Raw genomic sequence first — 24,182 nt, 5'->3', positions numbered from 1 at the left:
GCAAGAGAAAAAGAAAAGAAAAATATCATACAAGAAAGAAGCAATATGACTTCGGCCACAAATTGAGCCGGGGGAAAACAAGAAAAGAAAAATATCATACAAGAGAGAAGCAACATGACCTCGGCCACAAATTAAGCCGGGGGAAAAGCCTGGCGTGTGTCCTTACCTGAGGTCCTTCTCCATCTCAGCCGCCCTCGATTGCGACTTGGCAAGGGTGTCCTTCAGATTCTCTCGCTCCAGGTTGGCAGACTTCATCTTGCTCTGGTAGTCCTGGATCTTCCCTTTCATGTCGCTGACCTTGCCCTTCATGTCCCACGGGAGCCTGCGGGGGGCCCCCCCAACGCCGCCTACAGAGCCACACGATCGTCAGACAGAAGCCCACCCAGAATGCCCTTGGTTTTTCCTAACGTGCTCTTCACGTGTGACTCAGCTTAGTCTTGAACTCGGGTCCGAAACCGGACAGCGATTTGAAATTGGACCGGCAAATTGGTGCCGTTGTGAACTCCAGCTTCTTTCATCTTGGGCAGCTGGCTAAATTCAAGACTCTCCTTTCTCTGGTGAGCATTCGGGAAAGTCCTTCATGCCTTTGTCACATCCCGGCTCGATTACTGTAATGAACTTTACTTTGGAGTCAGCCGATCCTCCATGAAGCGTCTCCAGTGGCTCCAGAATGCTGCCGCTCGCCTCTCGACTGGTACTCGTAAGAGGGAGCACATCGCTCCTACTCTGGCATTCCTTCACTGGCTCCCGATACATTTTAGAGTTCGTTTGAAGATCCTCTTATTTGTTCTCCAATCTTGAAATGGCCTGGCCCCGCCCGAGCTCTCTGAGCTTCTACGCACCTGCCCAGATTTCTCAGGTGTGCGGACCAGACACTATGAGAAGGTACCGAGAACTAAGCTCAGAGGGGATGGAGCCTTTTCTGTTGCCGCTGCCTCTCTTTGGAATGACCTCCCGCTGAATGTTCCCATCTTTGAAAGTCATTTTAAAATTCATTTCGATTCTGTGGCTTTTGACTCAGCATGAGACCTGATTTTTAGTTTGACTGTTTTTGTGCTTTCTATTGTACTGGTTATTAATGACTTGTTTTATTGTTTGTTGTAGGAATGATTTTGCTGCATGTGCCGCACTTTGTATACAGCGGTGGTTGCTTTCAAGTGCTCTCGAAATACACTTGAGTTGAGCTTAATGCGACTGCCTTTACCTGCTTTTGGCTCCGAGGCGGCCACCCCTGCTGTCATTTTGCCTCCCTTTGCTACGGTCGACGCCACGGGCGCTTTGTGGACACCTGATGGGCAAGATCAAGCAGCAAAGTCAGCCAGAGCACCGGGTGAGCGTCAACTACCCACCTCCTCTTACCCCTGGAGGGGCCGACGGCCACCGTCGCGGCTCCGACACCTCGTATCGGCCTGGCTGCGGAGGGGACGAGGACAGAGGGGGAATTTCAATCACACAGTGGACTCCTTAAAGCAGGATGAAAATCGGTACACCCAAAATCACGGCTCGGGGAGCGCCCTTGGTGTAAAGTTCACCTTTCTGTGCAGTCAGGAAACAAAATTGCGTTTTTGCTCAATTTTAAAGGCAAATGTAAAAGTGTTTTAGGAAACTGCAACATTTGTCTTCTTTTCAAGAAACAAAGCCAGACGGGGGCAAATTACTAGCAGCCCGTCCTTCTACCGAAATGCACCTGCATTTAGGTCGGATCCTTTTATAGGTTAGCTTTGAACAGATCTGAAACCAATGAGTTTGAAACCTGCCGCTTTAAATTAAGACTGAACAAAATAATCTAACAGTATTTGCGACTGGGTGGCGAATGAGAGTGTCCGACGGGAATGAACTTACAAACGGGTGCCCTGGTTGCTGTGACGGGTGCACGTCCGGTGCCCAGGACAGTGGCAGCGGCAGGCGGCTTGACAGCCTCCGGCTCCTTCCGGGACTTCTTCTGCGGTGGTAAACATTTCAAATCAAACCTTTATTTAGGCATCCATCCATCCATCCATCCATCCAGACAGACAGACGTCATTGTGGGCAGCGCATCACTGCAATGGTATATGGTGGCTCACGATTGTACTGAGTTTGGGTGTGTTTTGTCGGAGATCATGCAAGCGAGCTTGGCGACACGCCGATTTTGGGGAAAATGGAACCAGTTGCACAATCACTCGAAAGTGTGAAAGGGATTACAACTGGAGCGGTTTCATAAAGTGCAAATTTACTGTGGCATTTAGCCTTGGAAGACTACATGAAAATGAGCCGGCGCATATTTGTCTTCAATTGATTACAATTGTATTGTTTGTTTCAACTGTTTGCGTCTTTCAACGTGTTGTTTTGACATGAAGCTCCGTTGAGTTGTTCGATTTTGAACAGCGCTCTGGCTCGGCTTCGGTTGCTTGCTCTCGAACTGAAACTAAATTACCTTGAGTACGAGTCAAGAGGGCTCAATTTCTTCATCCCGCGCGTGAAACGGAGAGAAAACGGCAAAGGTGTTTTACCTGAACAGGCTGCCCACCCGGAAAGTTCTCCGAGTTGGCGAGGACCCGCTTGCTCGCCATGACCGGCAGTCGAGACATGTCTCACTGGCTTGAAAGAACAGCCAAAACGTCGTCAAAACACCGCGGCTGCTAGGAAACTAAACCGAGTTAGAAACGTGAGCTTCGTGAGGACAAACAACTTTTCTCGAAGTTAAAATGTCCTGGTGCGGATTTGCCTGCCAAGTCTCCGGCGGTTAAAATTTTGAACGGCAACTGTTTGAATGGCGCCGCAAAATGGGCTGTCGTGATTGGCTGAGCCCGCATATGACCGCGCCTTCGCATTTTGTTTTTTTTTTGAGGACTTGTTTTTGTGTTCGGAATGCCCCGCGCGCCGAAGGAGCGCTGGTGGTCATTTTTATGTGTTCACTCTGAGTGGCCTCATTCAATTGACTAATGCATAGGTGTCAAACTCAGGTCCTGGAGGGCCGCTGTCCTGCATGTTTTCCAAGTCTCCCTGTTGCAACACACCTGATTCAAATGAACAGGTTCAATGTCAGGCTTCCGCAGAGCTTGCTGATGATCTGATCATTTGAATCAGGTGTGTTGCAACAGGGAGACTTGGAAAACATGCAGGGTAGCGGCCCTCCAGGACTTGAGTTTGACACCCCTGGACTAATGCCATCGAATTAGCATGTCTTTATGATGTTGAGCCTTTGATTGCGTCACTTTTTCTAAACAAAACAGTCCGTCGATATTATTAAGCTCGCAATCGCCGACCACGTGATCTGTTTGAACTTCATTTGGGTCACAAACACGACCGACGTCCAGCTTCAAAGTTTTAGCACTTTTGTTGCTAGATCAGGCGACTTTTCGGACGGAACTAGCAACCCCGCGTCCAAAAAGCAGCAAATGTTAACTACTTTTTAGCAAAAGTGACCCAAATTCTAAAATGCACCAATTTCTCCTCGAAGCGGCACAAAATACATTTTTATTTCCAGGTCAGAAAAACAACTGTCCAGCTGCAAAAAGTGTGTTGGAGTAAGTTTTTTTTTGTCCAAGAAAAGTTCAGAGTACAAAGCTGGTCAGAATGTCTCGAATAAACTCACAGTAGCGTTAACAATCTGAAAACTCTTAACTTAATGTAGCCACTGCAGTTGAAAATCACGCACAGCAAATAAAACCACATTAAGCTATGAAAAGTGAAGAACAAAACCATTTATGAAATCTGTTTGCCAACTTTATTCTCAAACAGTCCCACTGGGTGAGCATACAGTATGCTAAAGAGCAGCATGGCTCATTGCGTTAGCATCAGCCATAACTTGAATGGTAATTCATAATTTTTCCTATGCAGACAATGGATACACGCAGGAAAACGTGTGGCATCAAGTGAGTCGAGATGAACAAATATCGTAAATTGTATTCACTGTCACTTCACATTGCCAAATATTATCAGTTTGTTGATCATTCCAGTCCAAACATCATTTGAGTGAATATCACTAATATTTTTTTTTTTTGTTAAATTCCAATGCACAGAGGAAGTTTGTTATTGTGTCTTAAAAAAACTTAAAGGGGGTGGGGGGGAATGTTTTTCACAGGACATGCTTCCCTTTTACAGAAAACTCTTATGTACAGCATACTGCCATATAATAATAATAATGCCTTTAAGTTGATAATAGTGTGGATAACATTTGCAATACAGTTGTAATGAGAGTCATAGTATGCACGAAAAAGCTTTTTTTTTGTGTGTTTTAAGAAAAGATTAATAGTAACAGTACCTGTCAGCCATTTTGTCATACAATCATGAATTCCCCCAACAACTGGCTGCTGAAATGTTGCGACAGAGGGTCACTAATATTTCTATTAGTTAACAATAAAAACAAAAACAAAACACCGTTCCTTTCTTCACATTCACGCTCTCACCTTTGTCTGCCGGTACAAAAATACGAACATATTAAAAAAAAAAAAAAAAGTACAGGTGACAAACATACAGGGTTTCATCAAGTGCTTAGTTCGTGAGCCCTGCCCGGTTGAGTGCATTCGGCAAACGTCCCTCGACGGGCATTTTGAGCGGCCGGCGACAGGATTCTCGTCTTTCTCGACGCACGTGATGATGCCTCCCGCAAGGACGACAGACGCTACCCGAGCTAGCAACAGTCCCGTTGACAAGATTCAGGCATTCGTACACAAGAAGGTAGAGCAATTCAATTCCCCGGAGAAGAAGAAGAAGGAGACGTCGAGAACGCTCCGTTTGAATGTGTTGCTGCTCCGTTTGCCAAGTCAAAGTTCTTTACAGGTTTACAATGACCGTGACACAGGCGTCACCAACCTGTTACAAACGGAGAGCTGCTTCCGGCGCAACCAGATTGATAGGCACTTCCGAATGAACAAATTTGCTTGGGGTAAATCATCTAGTCGTTGCGCCGGCTAGGGTGTCTCCACAAACGCTATGGGTTGGGTCATGCAATACAATACAGACTGTTGAACTACACTATGTTTAAAAAACAAAAAAAATCAATGAATTCGTTTACAACAAACAAGTTAGTTCATTGTCAAGTGTCACATTTTTTTTAATGAATGGCATCGTACAAAAAAAAATTTACTCGGGACTTACTTATAGAACAGGCCCTCAGGCTACTCAAAGTGGTTGAGGGGGGGGGGGCATGTTGGTGACCCTTGAGAAGCTAGCAGGCTTTAACTCGATGAAATTATGTGGTTTGGTTGAATATTTTGCCATTTCTTTTGTGTGAATATATTACGTTTTTCTTCTCCTCTCTTTTAAATCATGTATGGGGTCTCCTTTGCTGATTCCCAAACAGCGTGCCGTGAGAGATTATCAGAGGTGTGGTGGAAATAGGCCATTTGTGTTCATTTTGACAGGCGGAACTCTTCCATGCGTGTGCTTCCATGAAATGGCAGAAGGCACAAGAAACCTGCCCATTGACATGTTGCCATTCGAAGAACGGATCAAGTCAGGCCGGCATTTCACACCAAGCACGAGAATGAAAATGAGCTTGTTGAGATTTCATTGTGTCGACTTTTGTGACATTCATATGGTGGGGTGTGCCGTGACATTTTTCACATGAAAAATGGCTGCCTTTGCTCAAAATCAGGTTGGGGGGGGAAACATCTCTGGGTCTGGTCTGGAACCCCCCCCCCCCCTTAAAAAGGGGGTTGACTCTGTATCACTTGTAGTATTAGATTTTGCAACAAGTCAGTCATGAATTCCGCCCCACCTCATAAGGTAGCGTCTGTATTTCGTCCAAACAAGGTGAAACCACAACTCGGAAAAGTCTCTCACCTCATGGGAGATGGAGAAGCCGCTTCTGATTTGGGCAAACAAACTGGACACCGCGGGCCGCACTCTGCCTTAAAGCTTCTTGGTCGGGGTTGTGAAAACACTGCGCGTCTTCAGATCGATCCCTTTGAGAGCCACACAGAAATACAGGTAGAAAAGCCAGTCCTCTTGGGGATTTTTTTTTTTTTTTTTTTTTTTTTTTAAACATGGAGTCAAGTCTGGTTTCCTATGAGTTCATGTGCTCCACCTGGATGGCGGACGTGGACACAGTGAGGCAGAGGTCTTTGTGGTCTGCCACGGTGCCCGGTTTGTACTGGATCTCGCCGGCCGCCACCGTCTTGTACTGGTGCAGATCGAAGGGGCACGGGATGACTCCCTCGCCGGGCTGCTGGTATCCGCCGGGGGGGCCGGCGTTGTTGGGGTTGGCCGGGCCCTGCAGCGAGCCCCCTCGACCCCGGCCCCTGCCGCGTCCGCGGCCCCGGCCGCCGGAGCGCTGCGTCTGTTCGGCCGCCGTGAGCGCGTCGGGGTTGTGCTTCCTCATATGTTTCATCAGGTACGTCTCCTGGGGGAACAAAAGCGTGAGGTCAGCGTGACGCTGATGGACGGGACGGCGTGAGACTCCCCAAAAATGTCGCCATGCCGTATCCGAAGCTCGGGTTTTAACTCAAACTTGGGCGACTGCTCGTAACAAGAAAAACTCGTAGGGCGGGACACTTGTTAGTCAGTTTCATCACTCTGACCCGTACCGAGGTGTAGGAGCGGTTGCACAGGCCGCAGGAGAACAGCTTGGCGTGTTTGACGGTGTGCGTGGACAGGTGCACCTCCAGGCTGGCGGCGTCCGTGTAACCGCGGTTGCAGTTGTGGCACTTGAACGGTTTGTCCTTGTTGTGCTGCCGGCGGTGAGACTGCAGCAAGAGAGAGTGTGGGTATCGCATTCAAAAAAGGGAAACGTGGATGATGGAAAAGGGACTTTTTTTCCTTTTCCATGTGTTGCACGTCTATAAATAATTATGTGTCTGGAGTCCCTGCCCACCCATCAAATGTGAAATTCAACAACCAAGTTGATCTAAAGGTCCCAAAATCCGTTTGTCGGAGAGCGCCTCTCAGTTTGGTCAGACTGCGATGGAACAGTGCAGATCATTTATCACCGAGCAATTGCACAAAATGTGGCTGCCATCACTCACCATGACAAACCCCTGCCGTACCCTGACCTTGGGAGTTCAACCTTCAATATTTCTTTGGGCTCTTTTGTTACATTCATACTGTCACCAATGTTCCTCCGGCAGCTACGTCCGGGGTGGTTGGCTACGGCCCCCGTGGATGTGAAATGTCTGAATAATACGTGCGCCTGTCGTCACTAGAATAGCACACTGTTTGAGATGATCTTACAAGGTTTACCTTTAACGCGCGCGTCTAAAATTGAGACAGTGCTCTCCTTGGCTTCGTCTGGTACATGTTTAGTGTGGTACACAGCAGGTCATCACACTGCACCGTTGACTATGTAAACAGGCTGACAAGAATGTGACTACAAGTCTGATGACACCTGCGATGCTAATAAGAGAACACATCTCGGTTTTCCCGATGGTCAAATTACACGGGTCAATGGCAAATTTTAATCAGAGCTGGCATCATGCAGCCTTAAATGTTTGTTCTTTTCAGCAACAACGTTGAACCACAATTCCAAAGTGATGTCCGATTGTCACCGGTTCATTTTCCTTCATCTTTCGTCGTCATGGCGCATGTCGGATTAAGGTTGTTTCTACGCCCCCCACTGCAAGGTTTTTCTTTCCTTCACAGAGGAGCACCAACAATTTGGTCCACGCGAGTGACTGAGTGGGTGGGCATATTCGCACTACCTGCAGGTTGGAGAGCTGAGTGAAAGCTTTCTCGCAGCCGGGATGGTTACACTTGTACGGCCGGTCACCCGTGTGAATCCTGAGAGACACACAGACACACACAGCACAAATCCTGAGTGGACTCATACGGCAAGAAGAACAACTTCCTGCGTCCTGCCGCTTTTTCTTTTCCCGCGGAGCCCACCGCCGACACCCCCCCGCGGGCGGCCCGGCCCGATCCTGTCCGGTCCAGTACCGTGTGTGCTGTTGCAGGTGGCTGAGCTGCCTGAAGGTTTTCTGGCAGTAGGTGCAGCTGTAGGGCTTGGCCCCGCTGTGGATGCGGATGTGCTGCGACAGGTAGCTGGAGTTGGCAAAGGACTTGGAGGGGGTGGAGGAAGGAGGCGGGGATGGACCCAGGGAGAAACAAACAAGGGAGAGAAAGAGAGAGAGAGAGAGAAAGAGCGAGAGATCTTTAGGCTGGAGCATGACCAAACTTCACAGTGAACTCAAGAGCAAATCATGCGTTCAAGTGATTTGGTTTGGGCTCATTTGCGCTATGTCCGACTTTGGAAAACACTGAAGTACAACAGAAGCAAGCACAGTCAGTCACGCTTCTCTCGCTCTCTCTCAGTCTCGGTCTCTCGGCCTCCGTTTGGAATCACTCCCTATGCACGAAAAATTGAAACCCACCAACGGGGAGGCGGTCCAAACCCACCTGCCATAGGTGAAGATTCAAAGGAGACTGAATAAGAACCGGACCTCTTCATAGTTTTGACCCTCCCATGCGCTTTCAAGCACAATCACAAAACATTTACACGAATCAAAACACTTTTTTGGAAGTGTTCCAGTGTGCTCGAAAACCAACCAAGATGCACAGCATGCTTACTTCAAGCAGTTTGTCGCTCCTAGTTGAAGTTTACTCTCAGCCTGACCCATAAAACAAAACTAAATGAAGTACTGTTTATTCGTATTTTTTTTTTAACCCAACAATGATCAATCAACTACACCATCTAATTTAATTGAATGCAAACCTGCGAGCTTGATGCTAACACGTGCTGCAAAACACCACCGACAGGCTAACTGGAATTCGCATCAATGTGATGAAAATGAGAAACCTTCACACAACTGCTCGTTTAACACACGCAATGCATAGAAAGAGAGCCTCACACATGACTCACGCACATCATCTTGATGCTTTGCAGGAACAGTAACGACGGTTGGAAAACTAAACCTCTAATGTGCCTATGAGAGCACAGCCTTGAATTTCACCACATTGCGACGTCACGATTGGGCTCATTCAAACACGAACAGTTTTTCCCCCCACAACTTGGCAGTAAGGTTGGGAAATGGCGCAAGTGGTACTCCGGTAGTGACCTGGCAGTAGCGGGGGCGGCGGCTCATCTGCATTGGACAGGACCGCCCCCTCCAAACAGGCCAACTCATTCATCTTTGGGTGATTTTGATGTAAGCATGCCCAAGACATGTCTGTTACCAATTGCCTCTGCTGAGTGGCCAAAGCAGATCGAAGAGGATTGCTTTCGGGATGATGAACAAAATGTTCCTTGAAAAAAGACAGCTGCATCTCCCCCGTCTCCCTCAACTCGCTCGCTCGGGGGCCTCATGCACAGCAAGGCGGGCACATGCATGGTGTGAAAAGGTCGGGTACCGTGTGTGCTGCTGCAGGTGGCTGAGCTGCCTGAAGGCTTTCTGGCAGTAGGTGCAGCTGTAGGGCTTGGCCCCGCTGTGGATGCGGATGTGCTGCGACAGGTAGCTGGAGTTGGCAAAGGACTTGGAGCAGTGGGGACACTTGTGGGGCTTGGCCTCCGTGTGCGACTTGGCGTGAATCTGCATGTCCGACTTGCTGAAGAACGTCACGGCGCACATGCGACACCTTGAAGGTCGAATGGGAGGAGGAGGTGAAAACTTTCACAGGCCGAACGCTTGATCATTGTTTTTCAGATGTGTGAGGCCACAACCTGTAGGATTTGGGGCCCTCTTTACTGGAGTGGTCGTCCTCATCGTTGGAGAGGTCGTAAGGATCGGCAGAATGATGCTGGAGAGGATAGAAAACTCTTGAGAAACATCGCAAGAGCGCCGAGGAACGGGTGAACGTAAAAAAGGCGAAATGTTTGGATGAAGGTCTTTTTTTTTTTTTTAAACCAGTTGCCATTGGTATAGTGAATCCATTGTATGCTGGTTGAATTTGGTTACTCTTAGTGGACCTGGATGATATCTGGTATCACTTGCAATGTGGTGTAAGTGATCTACTGATGTGACATGAGTGGAACTGATCTGACAGTGGCAATGTGGATGACAAAGGACCCCTCAAATTCACATTTTTTTGCCACTGTGGCAAGCCCCATAACAAGTGCCCAAGAGGGCCAGACGGCAAAACTACAGAGGCGTACCTGGCCCGTGGCGGCCAGGTGGGCCAGTATTAACGCATCGCTTCCTGGAGGGAGGACGCTGCTCGTTCTGCTCATCGTCTGCTTGCTCTTCCTGCCCCGCTTGCCCGGCGTCGCCATGACGGCGGGGGGTCCTGCAGTGTTGTTCTTCTTGTCTGCGGACACAAGCGTCAGCTCGCCATCTATCCCGGCGATATTCGATGCCGTCCTATCACCCAGCCCTGTGCCAGCCCGAAGAGAGAGAGAGAGAACCCTTGCCACAACTTCACCTGCGTTTGAGGGGTGCACGGCGGACACGATCATGGTGGTGGCCGAGTGAGGCCCGGCCACAAAAGACTGCGTGGAGGCGGTGGGCACCAGCGTGCCCGGGGGAGTGGTGATGACCAGGCCCGCTGGCAGCAGACCAAAACCAAAATTAGCTCAAACAACATGAAGTTCATGAAATACAACACAAGAAGTTCCATTTGACATTTAAAAAGGATCTCTTGCCATGACTAGCGAAATCACAATTGACGCGCGACAGTGTCAACTTGCGTTGATGTCAGGCAAGGAAGAACCTCCGGTGTTTACTTTTGCTACAGGGTGACTTTAGGGTTTGAATGACTTCAGAACATGTACGAACACTGTCACACAATCCCATATTTATTACCGGAGGTTCGATCAGTTGATTTAGATCCGGTAAGTTGTGATTAAGCCAGAGCAACGACGTCATTAACAGCAGTCATTTGACAATGTCTGAAAATAAGATAAGATATCCTTTAATTGTCCCACACTGGGGAAATTTACAGTCTACAGCAGCAAGATTGTGGGTAGAAAGAAGATTTAGAGCTGTGGTATAAGTATTCTACCGATGATCCCCTCAAATCATCTGAAAGAAATGGATGACATGAAGGTGCATGTGAAGCACAGGTTGTTGTTTTGTGTGTTTCTTTGTTTTCGGCACCTGGGGTTACTATTCTCACATTCCTTTGAGTGTGTATGGCTTTAAAAGGCGGGGCCAGGCCTGGTGAGTGATGTGGGTGTCAGCGAGTGAGCATGTAGTGCGGAGCTGAACAATGCGTCAATGTCAAATAGACATTGCAATGTAGTGGAATGCCATTTTCAAATGGCAAAGGTTCCATTTTCGGGGGAAAAAAAATGCATCATTTTGCTTGGCAACAGGCTTTTTTTTTAATGGATATTCTAATTGTTTATATAGCGACGAGATGAGGTCAGCATGAAACATGACAAGTTGCAGTGAAAAAGTCGCAGTGTTGTTGAAACTACTGTTCGTCTAATTCATGACTTACTGATGTTTAGACCGCACTTGTTTCGTCGAAATTGGTGAAGTTGTCATCGTGAACAATGAGTGAGGAATAAGTTTGCAACCCTAACTGAAGTACATCATATTAAGTCACTATCCATTTGCCTTTATTTTAGCGCAAGACTAACATAAGACAAAAACATTTATGTATAATACATATGAGATCGTTTATTGGAACATATGTATTGATTGTGTCTGTTAAAAAAAATACATGGGAAAAGGACCTCAAAATCGTTCCCCCCCCCCCCCCCGCATATTAAAAGTGCTATATTAGGGGAGGGGTTGAATCGCAATTGGATTGTCGGATTAAGTGATGAAGTGGATTTTTTTTGTTTTGATGTCAAGTTGGATGCCAGTCCAGTGTCGGTAATGAAGCGTCCGCTCACCTGCGGTCATGATTCCAGTGGAAGGAACGGGCACGACAGTGACGTTCTGCGATGTGTGCGACTGGTTGACGTGCGCGGCCATGGAAGCGCTTCCTCCTCCTGCTCCCGCCGAGCCGCTGCCCTCCTGTTTGGTGACCACCCGCAGCCCGGGCCCCGCTTCCGCTGGGCCGGGGATGGCGAGCACCGCCGTGGGGTAGTGCGGGGCGGCGGAGGATGCGGCCGAGTGCGGGAACGCCGGCGCGCCCGGCTTCTCTGTGCCGAGCTGCTCCTTGGTTTTGTTCAGGAACATGCCGCTCTCAATCTAGAAGGGGGGGGGGTGTTGGTGGGGACGAGCGGAGGGGTGGGGCGGCAGGGATGGCGGGAGAACAAGTGAGGGGCAGGGCATTGAGGGGCGATTGGAGGAAGCGGGCGAGGCAAAAACATGAGGATGAAGAATGGGAAGAGCAAGGAGGACACGGAGGAGAGAGAACAAAACAAACAAAACAAAAAGTGAGATGCAAAGAGAAGCAAACAAACAGAAGTGTGAGGAGAGCTCCGAGAAATGAGAGGAGAGGGACAGGTGTAGGGTTGCAAACTTCCAGGAATTTTCAAAGTTGGAAACCTTCCATGGCAATCATTGATGATTAACCAGCGATTCACCAAAGTGACGCCTGGCTGGAAATTGGGAAGTGAATGATCGTTTGGGGAAACTATATTTGAGCATATTGAGTGAAGGAGCAACGACACGCTGTTCTGGAATGTCCTTGCATCTGGGCAAGGAAAGCTTGCACGTCTGCGTGAGCGTCCACTTATGACGAATCCATATGTTCACATTTACACTTGATTGACACGACACCTCTCTACTACCCGCCCCCTCCTATAATTCCCATGGAAAGTTCCCAATTTGGAATATTTCCTCAATTCCCGCGCTGAGCTTCCCACGGAAATTTTACCGGCAATGTTCCACCCCTTTGCAACCCTAGACAGGAGTGGTCATGTGACTGGCGGAACCGTCAAAGAAGTCACATGAGCGACGCGAGGGTGGCGTGCGTGGCAGAGCGGAAGCGTCGGCATGGACATAAAACTGCAAGGAATCCTGGGACACGGAAGAAACATGCCACGACACCAGATGCATTCAAGACAAGGCCAACAATAAGGTTGTCTCTACCTGTCCTTGTACAGTGGGGACGGGAGACCAAAAGTAGGACGAGTTGAAATGGGATTCGTCCATTATTTCTGGAATTGAAAAGCAGCACACTTAGAAAACACCTCTACCCCTCCTCCTCGTACGTTCCAGAAGCCCCCTCAAGAGACGCAAATCCACAAAGTAGCAGCCATCCATTTGAGGATTTAGATTAAATAAAAGCTTGATGCATATGAGCATGTTTTGTTTTTAGGGATGAGTGAGAACCGATATTGGCCTTACTTTGGGCTATCGAGTGCTCGTAGAGGCTGTCGATAGGCAGCCACAAATACTTGGAGGAGGACGGGGGGTGAGGGGGGCATTGAATAAGGCGCTATAATGCGGCAGTTTCACATATCAGCAAATCATTATCTAGGTCAGAAAAAAAAGGTCTTTGTTCACAATGTTCACCGCACCAAGACTTGTGAAAATTAGAGGACTAGTTCCAGAGAGTTCAAATTCAAGTAATATGGAATACTTTCTTTTTTTTCTTAACACATCTCCTCAAAACTTGACACTTTCTACAACTCAGGGATCCTCTTCTCCAATTGGCTGACAACTTTCAGTTAAAAATTTGCACCGATAAGTTTCCATGGGAAGTCAAAATCACGGGGGCTTGTGTCCGAGTCAACGCATCAGAATGACTGTGATGTTTCAAACTGCGGCACGTGCATGCAAATCTTGATTTAAATTGCACAAATGGAACATTATATGTGAGAAGACCGGAGTGTCAGGAGTGGAATTGCTCACATAGTTTAGCAAATTTTTGCTATGGAGGATTTGAGAGCCGTTAAAAGTGCTTATTTCATTTTGCGTCGTTTTGGAAACGCCACAAAGATGGCAGTCGCTTGTCAGATTGCAAATAAAATTAAATGCGAAAACAAAAACATTTCAGACCTACTGCAAAACGGCGAAGGTGAACCGTGACAGGGCGAGGGACGATTGGACGGTTTATTTTCCTATATGCAAGTACAATGTTAATGTTGGTTACAACAGAATATGAACTATTAGGGCTGCAAGTAACAATTATTCAAATTAGAAATTCATCTAGTGATTATGTTTCTGATTAACCAATTAACTGTATTTTAAACAAATTAAACGCCATCCCTTCCCTCGAAAACAGGACATTATATCAAATTGACTGCAGAAAATGCACCAGCATAAATGATGATTCAGTTCATGGTTTTGTCCCAAATTATCCCTAAGAAAAAGTTTAATTATTCTTTTCCAAACAGCACACATTGCAAATGTCTCTCTTTCTCCTCGATTAATTTGATAATCGAGGAGTTGCCACCGTTGGTTAACTGTGGCCTGGTTTTGAACACTTGGGCCAAAATATTTTATAAATGTTGGACATTACTTGTAAGTAAAGTCATTTCATTTCCTTTAACAAATCAGGTAGAGTGACGTGAACGCATTATCATTTCTTTTTGTACTTAGTGTAGTATGTTGTTTGGTAACCACTAGACTAGACTACAAAGGCAGAGGGCTAAACTAACATGTCTGTTTTTGTCGACTCCAAATGAATCAAATTGATCGGCAGCCAGTTAAAAGTATGTGGAGCATTATTGGCTATTGTATGCAAATTAAACGTCTCCGGCCACGAGCTCATCAACAATTCGCACAAGCTGTGGAAATATTACAGACACCATTCTTATTGTAAGGAGGAAACCGGTTGATGAAGAGCTCGACGTCCCTGCCAAGAACTTTACAAAGAACCACGATGGTTAGCATGGCTAGGCTAAGCTAAGCTAATCAGGCTAACTTGCCCCCATCAATTTTCTGCTTTTGTTCGCTAAACCTACGCGGAGGCCGCGCCATCGGTGTGCTTTGCTGGCTAAACACAAACACCCTCGCTGGCTGTCTGGCTCACTTGGCTACTCGCTGCTCATCGCGGTGAGAGAACATAAAAAAAAGAGAAAAAAAAGTGTCGTATTAAAAAAAAAAAAAAAAAAAAAAAAAAAAAAGGGCAGGCAGGGGGAGAAAAAAACCGTCGACGCCGTCGTCGCCTCGCCAGGGAGACGAAAGCTTCATGCAGACTTCCGGCCGCTGGGACGACGACGGCGCTCGCAGACAGTCGGTTAACAATCGACAAATGACTCCGGAGGTAGTTACCGGTGAAATGGACTGGCCGTCGGCTCCGCGGAGGTTCCTCGGGTCGGGACAGTTGAGAAAGTTTATCCAAATCAGCCCCTCTTACCCCTCGAATATTCTTTTTTTCCCCCCCTCTTCGCTTTTTTTTCACCCTCCAGCTACCCGCCAGCGTCAAATTTGGACATAGAGGAACACGTGCAATTCCGCTGGGTTCTTTCAAAATAAACCAAATCATAATCATCTTAAAAATCTGAGGCAAATGAAAACATTTCAAGCCATTTATTGCAAACGTGAGACATTCTGTTTCCCAAGTACACACAGAAATCTTTTATCAAAAGTGTGATTTTGTGTGGTGGGGACCCCGATGACGCGTGAAGGGCACATTTGGGACTGTATTTTGATCAGAAAACAACCTAGTTCTTACACCAGGCAACTTGACAAAATGCGAACGTCAATACGGTGCCTTCCGGTAGATGAATAGTTGTCTCTCTCTTGATATATATCGCGACTGTGTGTGCGCGCGTCCGCATCAGTTTATGCTCTTGTGAATTTTATGGCACCTCTCTTTATTTCAAGACTACGTTTCCTTAAAATAAACCTAGCTTACGACAATAATTAAAACGTCAACAGGATGTCTTCTAGCCTGTGAATTGTTAGGCTATATAATGAGTGAGCTTTATGCAACAATAAAATAAATGAAAAAATTTTGAACAATTAAACAGTGCAGAAAAATATTTGGAGGCAAATTAGACTGGAGTGGTTCATATTTGACCTTCAGGGTCATAATTTGCTCATCACTGTCCTTGATTTAAAAAGAAAAAAAAGTTTAATTCAAAAGCTTAGTAACTTTATTGCAAAATTTCACAGGTGTCTCCCAGACAGCATGAAAGAACATCTGCTAAATATTAAAAATATATATATAATGGCACGCACACAAAATGAAAGTTTATTTTATTTTTTTTAGACTGAAGGTTTTGACAGTCAAACTTAAAATCTCAACCGCTCTGTAGCCCACTCACACTCTTGTTAAAGGCTAAAGATGCTAAATGCACAGAGCTCAGTGTAGCCCACATCATCTTAAAATGTTTCTGCCATCGTACAGGTCATCACACAATATGAGGTCCAACCAAAGCATCCAATGCACTTTTACAAAGGAATACAAATGTAAACAGACGGGCGTTTCAGCGCCCCCTTGGTTGTCCTGAGTGGAAGTTCAACTCACAGAAGATAAGAGACTGATTTGGAATTGTGACCCTTGGTCATTCCGAGTCGGACAGTTCGATGATCTCCAAGGGGTCGCACTGGGTGGCCACGTTAACCTGCCGAGAGAAGACCGCGTGAGCGGTGGGGTGAAGTGGCGCCCAAACGGGGCGGGGCGGTCCGTGTCTTACTTTGTACTTCTTGGGGGGTGGAGATTGTGAACTGCTGACCAGCTGGCAGTCGGACCGGTCGACGGCCCGCAGAGGAGAGGCGCAGATGACGCCCATGTCCAGCAGCACCTCCACCTCTCTGAAGGATTCCGCAGAAATGATCAAAATCAGAGCTTAATCACTTTGCAAAACTCATCTAAGTGTGACCTCCGAACAAAAAATATTGTAATTCGAGATGTGTTAATTTTTTATCAAGGTCTTCTTCCCATGTATTTTATTGTCTGCCCAAAAAGAAAAAGAAAGAAAAAAAAGTGCTCTGGTATCAAATTTCACCAGTTGTGAGGAAATCAATGATCTCATTTTATGACACGGCTAAAATTAAATTGCATTCAGATGATTTTGAGGTTTGAAAAAATGTACCGGAAGAGCGCATGTATGCCGGCTTAGTCACCTGTCGTTGGCGTCAATGTGATTCTGCTTTGGTGTAGCGTCCAGTATTTTCCTCTTGTGGCTCCTGCTCAGTCTGCAGTAGGGCGTTGATGAAAGTGGTGGCGAGGTGCCGTTGGTGATGGGCGAGTGACACGTCATCTCGAGCGTGAGAGGTAAGGGTGCCCCGTTGAAGGTAACTGCCGGGTCCGTGCCGCTGCTGGGGGAGCACCAGTCACTTGAATTGACACGCGACGCAGTTCCAAATTCACAAAGCAATAAACGGTGGGAGGGACTTCGGAACTATTCCATCTGGATTCCAGGATAATGTTTTTAAAAAATTGGGAAAAAACGAATGCAAATTTGACTCGACTTGATTTGCTCCCACCTCTGGTTGCTGGTGACCTGATTGACAGGATGTGTGGGCTCCTCTGATGCGGCGGCGGGGGCGTTCTCGTCAGGCGAGGACTCGCAGGGCTCCGCGAACTCCGATTGGCTGGGGCTGTCACTGGCAGATGTGCGACTCGACAGCGCCGAGATGCCGGCGTCAGAGAGGAGGCGGCTGGTGACTGCCTCGTTGTCCGTCGCCGCCGCTACGCTGCCGTTTCCCGTCGTCGGCACTTCCTCATTGGAATTGCCGCTCATTTTCTCCTCCTCGTTGCCGCCATCTTCGTCGTCATCTCATGAGCGGATCAAAACAGGCGTTTAACTTTGATGCCATTGGATTTTTTTTTCACAAAAATCTATTTTTTTAAAATAATTTCTCCCCGTTGCTTATTTAAAAAAAACAAAAAAACAAGTATATAAAAACTCCTGAAGCAGCTGAAAAATGATAAAAAAAAAAAAACATCCTGACAAATGAACATGGAATTGCTTCTGACCTGGTCCATCCTGCTGGCTGCTGGCCTGGATCTCTTCTTCAATGTCTGCTTCTGAGGACACGTCGTCGTCCTCCTCCTCTTCTTCATCCGACTGAACCCGATGAGACAAAACAAATGAGAAAATTTGCCATGGTGATGCAGTCGGTGGCCACGGAGCCCTCGTACCTCTTCGACGTGCCGCCGCGCCTTGTCTTTCTTGTCCGCGTTGTCCTGTTGGATGGCGTATTTGTTGATGACGTCCTCCAGGCGGTTCAGACCCAGCTCGCGGTTGTTCTCTAGCTTCCGGAGCAGCGTGGGGTCCTTCAGCGCCGGGTCGTTGTCTTTGGAGACGAAGACGAGGTAGCGAACGTTGTGATTTTCTTCCGCAAGACAAGTCGAGTCTTACCAGGATTGTATTCACTGGTAAGCTGGCAGCCAAAGTCGTAGAGCAGGTCGTGGTGGCGCCTCTGCTGGATTTTGCTGCCAGTGTCGGCGAAGGCCTTGCGGGCGATCCGCTCCAGCTCCTTGCTGCTCAGGCGTAGGTTGTGTCGCTTGCTGGCCAGCTGCACCTGCTGGAGGATGTCCTGGTAGTCGGGCGGGTTGAGACAGACATCGGGGCTGTTGATGTAGCGCTGGATCTGAAGGGACGACCAAACCATTGGGCGCTGTGCTTCTCAAACCGGAAAGCCCGGACCGCCGGGGTTCCACAAGTCACAGAAAATAGAAACCATTCCCACCTCTGCTTTGGGCTCATTCAAATCTTTGATTGGACCATGACATATTGTCACAAAAATAACACTCCCTTTTTATAAGCTGCATTTTGTCAGGATTACACATGCAAGTCCTGTTCCTTAAATGAAAAGTATTGTTTCAGGCTAAAAAGTGTCCTTTTACGAGAAAAAGTGTCTTATTCAATTTTACAGGTTAAAATGACTTTCTTCACTTGTTAAATGCAAGCTTAGCAAAGTTAACGAAAGCTAACCAACTAATAAAACAAAACAAAAAAAATTTAATTAATAATTTTCATGCACAAAACCTAAACGACAACTGAAACTACCCATAATGTCTTTCATTTTCATCTTTGTCAATCAACTATTTTTAATGTCATTACTTAATTATTATGTACGGCTGTAGAGAAAAAACTCCGAACGGTTGTTTGCGAACTGTAGTTTACTACATAACACTTAATGATGTTACATATCTTTTTTTTTTTTTAAGTTGCGCTCGACAAATATACCATACAAAACTAATACTAAAACTAATAAAAAAGAAACTAAAACCAAGCATTTTCGCAAAAATAAAACTTATTTAGAGATGAAAGTGAACTTTCCTCCAAATTCTGGAAAAAAATGTACGCACGCGTGCGTCTTTTGGTTTCAACCAATCAGCGCCAACGCAACCGACGTCACAGATCAAAGAAGCTTTGAGCTACGACAACAGCTAAGCTAAGCTAGCCGAGACGACACGACGCTCAAAGTCGGACGGACACGTTTTTCTGCTCATCTGTGTGTTTCCCTTTTTGTCCAAATATATATATTTCACTACAACAACTGTCCACGGCGTCTTTTATTCGTTCCACTGGGGTTTATAGCAAGTGTGTTTATAAAGAGACGATAATCTCTTTACTGTTACTAGTGTTCGTGCCTCAACATGGCTACGCTCGCGAAAGCAAAACAACGAACTCAAAACGCGTGTTCGTTCAATGTTGTCAACGAATATCCGGATTAATTTTTGGGCAATTTATGCTCAATTTTCCGGAGGGTTGTCAACTAATATCCGGATTAATTTTAGGCAATTTATGCTCAATTTTCCAGAGGGATTTTCATGAAAATGTTCAAATCCGGAGGACTTTCATCACTGCTTATGAAACAAAAAATACCAACATCAAAACAAAATAACATCGAACTAACGTGAAAAACCCCAAACTGTTAAAATGCTGGTTAAACGTTGACTATAGTACCACAATACCACTTTGTCATAAGAGGAGGAGTTGTTGTCGTTGCTCTTTTTTTTGTGTGTGTTTCCCAAGTGCTGTCAATGAGGAAAACACGCTCAGCTCATGAGTGACAATGACATCATCATCGTAATTTTATGAGTTTGGATGCGCACGACACACCCTCACCTTCCTGCTGATCTCAGGATAGCTAGTGTCGCTGTAGAGGATTTTGCGCTCGAGGATTCGCCCTGTCAGCGAGCTGCAGTCCTTCAGCTCGCACAGCTTGTTGTAGATCTTCATCATCTGGGTCCGCTGCAGGCGTCAGATCTCGTCGTCGTAGACTTTCAGCAGGTTCTCCAGATACGCAATCTGGAAGTGCAAGCACAGCAGGGAAGCCACTTCTTCGACTGGCTGACAACTTCCAGTGAAAAATATCCACCAATTTCTCACGCAGGTCAAAATTCGGAGACGTCAATGGGTAAAAATGACCGTGAAGTTTCAAATGGGAACACTTGCCCTTCAACTCAACTTAATTCACACAAATGATTTGAGATTAGTGAGAAGAGCAGTGCGGGCGATTGAATACATCACATACACTTACATTTATTTTTATTGATTGTGAATTGATTTTTTATGGAGGATTTCAGAGGCATTTGAAGTGACCCTTGCATGGTTTTTAGAATATTCTACGAAATGTCAACAACATGTCACATGTCTACTATTGAGGGGTTTTGGTTTGTTTTTTTTATCCTCGAGTATGTCGCCTTGTGCTCGCTCATGCAGGGTTCAGTGGGTCTCCTCATCGGTAACGAGTGTGGTTCTGGATCTGCTCCATATGTCAAGAGCCTTGCAACAACTTGTGCTCGATAAACAAATTTTAAATGGAGCTCAAATTGAAAACGGAGACACTAACCTGCTTCCTGGAGGCCCTGCTTGCCTTTTCCTCCACTTTCTGCTGGTCTTTCTGGAGACCCGAAGTAGAAGGCTTCTCGTCTTGGGCCGCCGGGTTTCCCCCTTGTACTTGCGCGCCTGTCTCGGCAGTCTGGCTTTCACTTTTTAACGAGGTAGAGTGAAGACAATCCGATGCGGAAGTAGAGGGGGTCTCAAGGTTCTTCTTCTTCCTGCTCCTGTCTTTGTGCTGCTTGAGCACCATGCACAGCTCATAGATGTAGACAAATACCCTGGAACGCTTGGCCTCCAGGCGGGTCAAACATCGGCCCAAACTGTTACGGAACTCCACTGACGACAGGTAGTCTGTACGGGCTTTGGCGTGGTTCATCTTCAGGTATTCCAACACCTGAGGGCAGTCCTGGGTCACGGCCACGACGTGCTCCATAAACTGAAGGGAGGCAGGAAACAGACAACACAAACATCAGGGAACGAGACATCTATGGCAGCACCCTGGCGGCAAGGACATGTGGACACTGAAGACCTGCACCAGTTTTTCCAGCTCTAAAAGTCTGCTTTTGTCCTGAACTTTAATGCTGTCAAATAGACATATCAATAAATAAATGAACAAAGCGAGAGAGGTATTCAATTTCCCCAGTGTGGGACAAATAAAGGATATCTAATCTAATCTAATCATTCGCAACTGCTTTCACTACTGTCTCTTGGAGATGTCCACGTCCATAGTCCTGCAAGACTATCAAACAAAAACATCCGGTCTCATGAGGATTGTGCTGGTGTGCCTAAAGAAGTGTTTACAGAGCGACTGCGCCACGACCTCAGAGAACAACTTGTGATTCTCCGCCTGCAGAACGTGCTTGTTCTTGCTGGCCGAAGCGAAAGGCGACTGGGTGACGTGGGTTGGGGTGGTCAACTGTACTCGGCGGGGCGAGGACGACGAGGCCAAAGTTGAGGACGGCGGCCGAGGGACGTCCTCTTCATCCACGACGATGACGTCTGCCATGTTGGGGGATGCTTCTTTGAGAAACCAAATATAAAGAGGAATTGGAACATAACATAGACAAGTATGACCATCTTTTGATGTCACAGAGAGCATCGTCTTCTATTCAAGGTTTCTTCCTGAGAGGGACTTTTTCCTTGCCTCTGGCGCCAAACACTTACTCATGGGCATTTTAGACAGTTTTCATACGGTATATACATATTGTGTAATAGCACTATGTAAATACTATTGATCCACACAAAAGACGAGTAACGAGGGGACTTGTAGACGTTGTTCTGTAATCAATAAGGACAGTAATATATAGCGATCACAAAGTGACTTTTGTTGACTCAGCGAGGCTCATTCTAAAAGTCCTCAAAGAGGGAGCATGTAGGCTATTTCACAAATTTATTTTTGCCATTGAAAACGTCGGAGACGTCGTTCGAGCACGCCAACGAAGCTGAGAAGGGAAAGAAGGAAGTTAATAAAGCTACACACAGGACACAACGCGAGCACAAAGGCCCTCTTTTTTAACACAATGACAAATAAATGAAGTAAAAATACGACCAACATTTTGACGTATACCAACCTGTTAGGGCGAGATGATATTCAGGACGGGACCTCGACCCCCACCGGGCATTGTCCAAAAACTGCCCCACGTTAGCTTACGTTAGCATGAGCGCCCTAGTTAGCGCGCGACTTCACGCGGAGTAATAAGATCGTCGCAAACTTGCCGGGATTTGAAAAAAAAAACTGATAAATTCTAGTCTCGTCGAGAACCCGGTGCTATCTAACAAGATGATATGTCTCGGTTCCGGGATTTTTATATCCATCGAAACAACATTAAAAAGAAAAAAAATTCTAGACGATGAAAGATCGTCTTCAACGAGCAGTCGGCGTATAGCATAAGTTGTGCACCAGCGCCACCCTCTGTACCGGAGGGTAACTTGTTGTGTGCTTCTACAATGAAAATACGTTTCCAAGAACGTACGTTGAACCCTTGGAATGTCACGGAACAGCACACAAACAGAATAGTCTCTTTAAAATCATTTCACACAATTAATTCGATGCTTTGATTGGGCACACTATAAAGAAAGGTGACAAACTCAACGCCTGTCAGCGCACCACATCTTTTTTTTTGTCTCTTGCATGATTCTTGCTCATTGGATTACTTCTTGAAATTGTGGCGAAAAATGTGCCGCAAAATTGCAAACTTTCTTCCGTGGCTTGCACAAAAATCACTTAATCACCCTGCAAGATGCTGGAAAAGGTTTCAAAGGGTATCACTGAATGTTCACCAGTTCCTGGGTAAAACCCAGTCGTCTTTAAATGACTAGAATTAAGCACTCTTGCTACTCTCACAAAAAGTTGCCGTTCTGTAAAACAGACTGCAAGAAGAGCACAGTGCAGAACACTCAATGAGGTGACGGACGAAGAATCCTAGTGTGTCGGTTACAGACTTTCTCTCTGGCAAATGATAACATCTCTGTGGACAAATCTTCGATACGTTCAACATTTACAGCACGCGGGACATTGGGCTGTTTGGATGGAAGAAACCCTCACACGGGCACACACGAATGATACATATGAAGGAAAAAAGCAAAATGATTTTTTTTAAACTTACTCATGATACAAACGTTTCGATCCAAACTGAAGTCTGATCTCGTCCTTTATTAATTCAAAGTCCCACATCCAGGTCAATGATTATCAACAGAAGGACAGCAATAAATTGAGTTTGATGTACCGTGAGTTCAGAATCTTATTTTATTTTTGTGACACTTAAATTAAAAGCAATATCACAATAAACAAACATGTATTAGATAAAATAAACAAACCTGGCAACTTTCTCGAGCACTCATTTGAGCTCAAACGCGTTATTCTACTTTGCTGTTGTACATTTCAAATCCTCAAAACACACAGCAATGTTCGTGATTAAAATCAGAGACTAGCAGAAAAGACTTCATTTTTCACTTTTGTATTTTACAAAACAAAGTCTTGTTGGTTGTCACAATGACAATAAGGTGTAACAAGGAAAGGAAAGTAAGTCAAATGTATTGAAACGCACAACGGTGTTTGGATTTTCCAGTGTCACGCCACAAATCGGCAAAGCCTCTTCACTTCTCTTTCTGCAGAGAGTTCAACGTTAAGAGTTCAAATACGGACAAAACATTTGGCTTGACATTTTGTTTGAGAAAGAACCTCACCTTGTCGGTTTCCTCTGCGTCAGTTGAACCTACAGAAAACGATAAAAGACATTCACTTTGAGGCCAAGGCTTGCATAAGCGTAACTACGTTCTTTTTTGTTTTGCTCTTGGTGGCTGCCTCAAAGGTGCAAAGGGTAACTTGGCAAAACATTGGCAAGGAGACTTCACCCTACATGCACATTAGATGAGCAAATTTTGGCCACCTGAGGGGAGGAAGGTCCAAGAGACGAACTTGATGAAGCCGTAGAGCACCAGGGCCACGCCCACCATCGCCATGGAGTCTTCGATGGAGGGTGTGCTGAAACCTGAGAGGACAAGAGTCATTTTTGGACTACATCCGAAACAGGCTGATCTGATCAAAAAAATACATTTTTAAAAAATCCGGATTTATAGAGGAAACGTTCCATAATATTACCGATGACTCTGAGGGCCACGCTGGCACGCCGCGTACCTCCGGAATGCTCGGCGACACAGGTGAGCTCCCCCCCGCCGCCCAGCTCCGGATCAGACGTGTCGAGCTCCAACCGGGTGTCCTGGCTGTAGGTGCCGTCCC

The 24,182-nt window shown here is 46.3% G+C and overlaps 4 protein-coding genes across 18 annotated transcripts in view; all 4 read right to left on the bottom strand.

Moving 5' to 3' along the window:
• Positions 1–71: 71 nt before the first annotated feature.
• LOC109527190 (carboxy-terminal kinesin 2-like) lies at positions 72–2,807 on the bottom strand. Its single transcript, XM_019888959.1, has 5 exons — positions 2,490–2,807; positions 1,843–1,942; positions 1,360–1,413; positions 1,205–1,288; positions 72–347 (listed from the first exon to the last, which is right to left on the bottom strand). The coding sequence occupies exons 1-5, from the start codon at positions 2,565–2,567 to the stop codon at positions 163–165; spliced, it is 501 nt and encodes a 166-aa protein (XP_019744518.1). The 5' UTR covers positions 2,568–2,807; the 3' UTR covers positions 72–162.
• Positions 2,808–3,692: 885 nt separating this feature from the next.
• Positions 3,693–15,144, bottom strand: LOC109527182 (zinc finger protein 384-like). 15 transcript variants are annotated; one of them, XM_019888947.1, is made up of 13 exons: positions 14,970–15,079; positions 13,756–13,813; positions 12,840–12,907; positions 11,693–11,993; positions 10,273–10,395; positions 10,007–10,158; positions 9,575–9,651; positions 9,388–9,489; positions 7,855–7,977; positions 7,620–7,698; positions 6,510–6,668; positions 5,994–6,325; positions 3,693–5,888 (listed from the first exon to the last, which is right to left on the bottom strand). In XM_019888947.1, exons 3-13 carry the CDS (start codon positions 12,900–12,902, stop codon positions 5,768–5,770), a joined length of 1,632 nt encoding a protein of 543 aa, XP_019744506.1. In that variant the 5' UTR covers positions 12,903–12,907; positions 13,756–13,813; positions 14,970–15,079; the 3' UTR covers positions 3,693–5,767. The 15 variants fall into 15 exon arrangements, with proteins under 15 accessions (XP_019744506.1, XP_019744496.1, XP_019744503.1 ...); XM_019888937.1 differs by lacking the exon at positions 13,756–13,813 and having other exon boundaries at positions 14,970–15,143; XM_019888944.1 differs by lacking the exon at positions 13,756–13,813 and having other exon boundaries at positions 6,011–6,325; positions 14,970–15,143.
• Positions 15,145–15,777: 633 nt separating this feature from the next.
• On the bottom strand, positions 15,778–22,349 carry daxx (death-domain associated protein). Its single transcript, XM_019888936.1, is given in 11 exon segments — positions 15,778–16,267; positions 16,340–16,457; positions 16,770–16,964; positions 17,133–17,424; positions 17,626–17,716; positions 17,791–17,945; positions 18,011–18,242; positions 19,727–19,909; positions 20,454–20,879; positions 21,264–21,460; positions 22,015–22,349. Coding segments are annotated over 10 exon segments (1,938 nt in total). The 5' UTR covers positions 21,450–21,460; positions 22,015–22,349; the 3' UTR covers positions 15,778–16,207.
• A 727-nt stretch (positions 22,350–23,076) lies between these two features.
• Positions 23,077–24,182, bottom strand: part of LOC109527185 (tapasin) — a 25,345-nt gene continuing 24,239 nt past the window's right edge. The window contains exons 6-9 of the mRNA XM_019888955.1: positions 24,045–24,182; positions 23,833–23,934; positions 23,630–23,658; positions 23,077–23,551 (exon numbers count right to left, since the gene is read on the bottom strand). Of these exons, the coding sequence (XP_019744514.1) occupies positions 23,540–23,551; positions 23,630–23,658; positions 23,833–23,934; positions 24,045–24,182 (281 nt within the window). The 3' untranslated portion in view covers positions 23,077–23,539. The remainder of the gene's footprint in view (positions 23,552–23,629; positions 23,659–23,832; positions 23,935–24,044) is intronic.

This window comes from Hippocampus comes, unplaced genomic scaffold (assembly GCF_001891065.2).
Source record: "Hippocampus comes isolate QL1 unplaced genomic scaffold, H_comes_QL1_v1.1 scaffold674, whole genome shotgun sequence".
Lineage (NCBI taxonomy): Eukaryota > Metazoa > Chordata > Actinopteri > Syngnathiformes > Syngnathidae > Hippocampus > Hippocampus comes.
Note: the sequence above shows the minus strand (reverse complement) of the source record. Positions and strands in the feature narration are given on the sequence as shown.